Below are 5,887 nucleotides of genomic sequence, written 5' to 3'. Positions count from 1 at the left end.
AAGAAATTAAGTATTCAGTTTTTAAATACTGCTGCTCTATTACTGTTACAGATCAGCCAGGCTCTCCCACCAGCCAATCACAGCGCACTCCCTCACCTGAGTACTAATCACTCACTCCTGCACCTCATCATCACCATCATCACCACCACTATAAACACACACTCCTCACCTCTGCTCACCGTCTGATCTCGTTCATTCGAAGTGGACTCTTTACCCAGCATATCCAAACCTGATCAACCTGATCTCTCTCCCTCACGATTCTCCAGGCTCCATTCCAGTTCCTTCTCCAACGTCTCATCTCCAGTGTCTTATGTGTTCCACATTCCAGCGATCCATCTCTCCCACCAACTGTCATAAGAAGCACCATTCCAATCATTGCCTGCACACCGCTCTCCATATAATCATTGTTCATTTCACTTACCTGCTATCTGTTCCTGCTCAGTGTTGTCAATAAACCTTCACTAACGTCAATAACCATCTCTTGAGTCTGCTTCCGTAGCAATTATCTCTTTTGGAACGCATTTCTGGTTTTCATTTATTTGCTTAAGTATTTGCAGATCAACAGTTGGCATAGAGAAGAGCCAAGGTGGATAGACTGGCAGAGCCACTGTGGGGCTAATATTGATATTTCTGATGCCTATTTGTTGAGCCTGCTTGCCTGTCCAGCCAAAGCTATTCAGATACGTCTTCTCATATTCCATTTTTAGCTGAATTTCACGAATGTCAAGAGCATTTTCACCCATTTCAACCTGCAAAGCTGTCACAGGAGAGGATCTAAAAGCTCCACAACATATTCTAAGAGCTTGGTTTTGAATCCCCTCTCAGTAAGCAATGAGGTTGATGCTGAGCCATGTATTATTCTACAATAATCAATTGATGACCTAATTAATGCACATTATACCATTTTAAGAGAATGCCTTGTAGCATTATTACTTTCTATTTCGGACAGAGCATATTTTAATACACATAATTTCATTAAAGCATGCAAAAACATTTGCAGCAGTGAGTGTTGTATATGCAAATTGTATAATCATTTCGGATGGATGGATGGATGGATGGATGGACAGACAGACAGACTATGTGGTTACTGCCCAAAGATAATTTCCGCTGTTCTCTGGAGTAGCCTATGTTATGAGTAGCCTATAAGACCAGGGAAAGGAAAGAGCAGATCAGTGTTTTATAGGAGGAGCTTTACATGCTTTTTTTCATACTGGTGTATTATCTTGTACGAAGAGCATTTCAGTGTTTGATGCACAAAAATACAGCTAAAAGGTAAGCTTCATAGACAATATAACCAATCATAAATCATGAATATCAAAAATTGTAATGTTCTAGGCCAATCTAAAACGTAAGTCTAATTAATGCTATCGTTTTCAAACACGAAAGTAGTTTCTCAAATATAAATAAGAATTTAACTTTATTTTACAGTGTCCTTGTCACATGTTACATGTAAAAACAGTAAATTATGCATAATTACATGCAACTAACCCTCAACCAAATACTTATCCTACCATAACCCTAAAGTAAGTACACGTAGTTGCTTAGTATTACTCAGTACTTAAATATATAATTACTCTGTAACAATGACACCTTAAAATAAAATTTAACCTTAACTTTTAACAAACTGTTATTACATTGCAGTGATTAAATAAAAATTAATTTGTCCATTCAGTCATTCTTTGTCGAGCTGAATTCAGTTTCATTTCTAGTTAAAAGGTCTAGTTTCTGACAGAGCAGCAGAAACCGTGTGCAAACACTGCTTACAGTGATAAGGCTTGTTCATGTGGCCCCACCCTGAGCTCCATCTGCCATATCATATTAGAAATTAATGTTTACGTAAACATCTTGTTTTGAAAATGTATTAGTTTATGTTGATGTGCATTAATTAAAGATTTGTTTACTGTTAGTCTGAATTAACTGTTGTGTTAACAAAAGTGTGGTTTCTTCTATGAGTGTAAATATCTGAAACCACAACTAGAAATTAAGTATTATTAATTCAGCCAATACTGCTGGCTTTAAAGGGGTGGTATAATGCCCTTTTCACAAGATGAAAAATAAGTCTGATGTCCCAAGAGTGTGTATGTGAAGTTTCAGCTCAAAATACCCCACAGATATTTTTATATAGCATGTTAAAGTTGTCACTTTTTGAGGGTTAGCAAAAACGCACCGTTTTGTGTCTGTTCCTTTAAATGCAAATGAGCTGCTGCTCCCGGCACAGAGGGCGGAGCTTCAAGAGCTCTTGTCCTTTTACCTCATACAGACATGCACTGAAAATTTCTAAAACTTTTAGCTTTTTATGTTCAAACCGGAGTCAGAAAGATGGAGAGACTCAAGAAGTGACAACATGTAGACAACATTTCTGAATGGTTAGTTGGTGAATTGATGTAGCTTATTTGTAGTTATCTTCTAGTCATTGATTAGCATATTCTGTCTTGATAATCTATAAATCGTGTTCCGGGGGCGGGGTTTATGTAAATTTTAGGGTTTGTGATGTCACTAACCCGGGAGGAATGTCGTGTAGTCCCTACCAGGCGTTTGTTAGTCCTTAAAAAGCAATTTCTTTAAAATAAAATATATCTCCCTTTGCTTTGAACTTTGAGCGTTGTAACTTTGCAGATGTTGTTCATGCTCAAACAGCAACATTACACAATTAACTAAAGTTAGAAAAGTGAAATCATAATCAACCACCCCTTTAATATGTATTCGTAAAGATAACAATAAATTATTGACAAAACTATAAAGAATCAATAAATTAACAACAAAGTAAATTAAATCTGTATATGTTATACATATAAGATCTGTACTTTCCATTGCATGTCTTTTTGTCTTGTCTTAAAGTTGAAAAAAATGCTGGGAAATCTAAGCTTGAACTCTCACTTCTAAATTAACAGAAGAGCAAATAAGTCAGTTTAGTCGGTTAGTTCGTATAGGGCTTTCACAACACAAATCATCTGACTGCTTGTGTCTATGTGTGTCTATTACAAATAACTCAAATCATATATCATTTTTCTTTTTAGATGTATAAGTCGGGGTTCAGTTTAGGAGGGGCTCACAACTTTACTCACAATGCTCCACTCACTTCTAGTTTACCAAAAGAGCAGAGAAAGCAGCTCTGTGGTTTGCTGGGGAATGTTGAACTGACTCTTCTCTACAAAGCTTCTGTTCATGGATATAATGCTTCTGCCTTCCATCAGCGATGTGACCATCAGGGTCCAACTTTACTTGTAGCCTATAACCGTTCAGGCTATATCTTTGGTGGATACACTAGTGTAGATTATACTCAAAGTGGACTGGGAGTTACAGATGAGGAAGCTTTCCTGTTCAGCATTCGAGATGGTGGAGCCCCTCTCTGCATCAAAGTTAACAGTGGACAGTATGCACGTCTTGATGATGCTGGAGCACCCAACTTCGGCGAACAGTTGTACTTTTGCTACAACAACCAACCAGCTGTATATCGTCAAGTACCTGCACTTGTATATGCAGGGAAGGTTAATCCATTTGATTTGAATCCTGCAAACCTGTATGGGAATGACACTCAGCTGAATGAATGTGAAGTGTACAAAGTGGAACAGAGTAAGACATTTATCAGATTTTTTTTTTTTTTACAATTGTTTATTGAATTTGAAATACATGTTGTGTAGAGTAAATTATATAAATTCAGAGTCCAGTATTTTAAAATGTACTGCTGTTAATGTTACGGTGAAAGTAATTTGTATAATAAAACGTCCTCAGAAAAAGATCCTCAGATCAGTGTCAAGATAAAGCCATGGAGAAATGTTCAGTGGACAGAAAAGTAAGTTTTCACTCAATGTTGTTTTGCTGCTGATTTCGTACAGTATTGTACAGTAATAAAAATCTCTGTTGTAGACGAAGAGACGAGCTCATGAAAATGATCAGGAATTATAAACCTGTGATGCCGTCTATGAGTCGGGTCAGAATCCTAATGATCGGTCCTGTCGGTGCTGGAAAATCCAGTTTCTTCAACTCCATCAACTCCGTCTTCATGGGCCGCATGACCAGCAAAGCCATGTCAGGATCTGCAGGCACTAGTCTCACCACACAGGTACAGATTCAACAGGATTCATCGTGTTTCCTACAGAAGTCTCTCTTCAGGTCGAGGAACAGCTCTTGATGACTTCAGATCTTGATGTGTTTCTCTTCTTGGTTGGTAGTTTCGCACATACCCAGTGAAAGACGGTCGTGAAGGAAAGCCATTGCCATTTGTGTTGTGTGACACCATGGGACTCGAGGAGCAATCAGGTGCAGGACTGGATATTGATGACATCAGCAGCATTCTTCAAGGTCACGTACCAGACCGCTATAAAGTAAGTGCACTATTCTACAGAATTAAGTATAATAACAAAATGTTTATTTCACTCTAAATCCTCTTTATTCAGTTCAACCCCACAACACCGTTTCAACCCGATGAGCAAAAGGCCTTCAGACCTGCATCTCTACAGAAGAAGATCCACTGTGTGGTGTATGTGATCGACGCCACCAAAATCTCCTTCATGTCCAGCAAACTAGAGGAAAAACTCGCTGCCATTCGCAAAAAAGTGAACTCACTGGGTAAGTTACTTATCTTATGTTAAGTTACTTGTCTTATGCCAAATGTCCCAAGACTAACTAATGGTTATTTACACATTTTCAGGCATTCCCCAGATGGTTTTGATGACAAAAGTAGATGAAGCATGTCCTGATGTGGAGGAAGATCTTCAAAATATTTATATCACCTCTTACATCAAGACGAAGGTGAGGCATGATCACCTGATCATATGGACTTTTCGTTCAGGACTCAGTGACTTGTTCCTTCACATCAAGGCACAAAGTCACTCTCCATAACCTTCAACCTCTCTTAAACCTGGCATTGTATACTACGAATATTGTCGGTTTTGTGACAAATTGCTCATGCTCATCTTAGTCACTTTGGATAGAAATGCCTGCTAAATGTAAATGACGTTGTTTTGTCTCTGCAGGTGGAGGAGGTGAGCTCTCGGTTAGGTGTGCCGGTGTCTTGTGTGTTACCGGTGAAGAACTACAGTCAGGAGCTGGAGCTGGAGCTCAACTGTGACGTCCTGCTTCTCACGGCGCTACAGCAGATGCTCAACTTTGCAGACGACTATTTTGATGATGTGGATCCTATTTAGGAAAATCTTATAAAGTAATACTAGTGGAGTTTTATCTCCCTTTGTAGCTGATTTAATATTATATTTATGTGTTAGCTTACTTATTATCGATGTACATCTCTAGATCACCACAATAAGGCATCTTAAGATTATTCTGTTCTTTTTGTCCATTCTATTTCTTTAAGAATCTTACATACACAAAGTTCTTATATCACTTAAGCATGTTGCATTATTGCTGTTGCTTGTTATAATTTTGTGCCAAAATATGTTTTTTAGTATAATACTAATGAATGTTAGTATTGTGAATTAAGAGAAATCACATCAACAACTGTTTAAGCATAAAAAAAAATGTATTTCGATAAATAGGACATAAGTGATTCTGTTTGAAAGTTTTGTTAACAATTTATTATACACATTTTTATGACTAAATTACTTTTACTTCTGTATTAAAAAAATATATTTAATAAAATATACTTTATATAATGATAAAATTATAGCCTATATTTGGTAATTTTGGAACAATTGAGTGATAAAAGCCTCTCTTGAAGGTCATGACTTTAATTACTTTATTGACTGAGAAAAAAATGACTATTTTGAGGGTCAACTCATCTCTAAAGAGTATGAGATTTGATTGCTAGTCATCAAATCTTGGTTCATAGAAATATTTTTTTTCTTCCTTTTTAGCCACATGGCAACACAAACCTCAAGGAAGGCTGAAGAGAATATACACATATGGACTGTTCTTTGCATTTCCAAGAGAC

The 5,887-nt window shown here is 37.2% G+C and overlaps 1 protein-coding gene across 1 annotated transcript; it reads left to right on the top strand.

Moving 5' to 3' along the window:
* Nucleotides 1–1,109: 1,109 nt before the first annotated feature.
* Nucleotides 1,110–5,609, top strand: LOC311084646 (interferon-induced protein 44-like). Its single transcript, XM_084116828.1, has 8 exons — nt 1,110–1,272; nt 3,018–3,573; nt 3,733–3,793; nt 3,868–4,063; nt 4,173–4,325; nt 4,398–4,569; nt 4,652–4,752; nt 4,977–5,609. Exons 2-8 carry the CDS (start codon nt 3,018–3,020, stop codon nt 5,145–5,147), a joined length of 1,410 nt encoding a protein of 469 aa, XP_083972954.1. The 5' UTR covers nt 1,110–1,272; the 3' UTR covers nt 5,148–5,609.
* The last annotated feature ends 278 nt before the right edge of the window (nt 5,610–5,887 follow it).

This window comes from Abramis brama, assembly GCF_963993115.1.
Source record: "Abramis brama genome assembly, chromosome: 6".
In the NCBI taxonomy this organism is placed as follows: domain Eukaryota; kingdom Metazoa; phylum Chordata; class Actinopteri; order Cypriniformes; family Leuciscidae; genus Abramis; species Abramis brama.
This window is presented reverse-complemented; position numbering and strand designations above follow the sequence as displayed.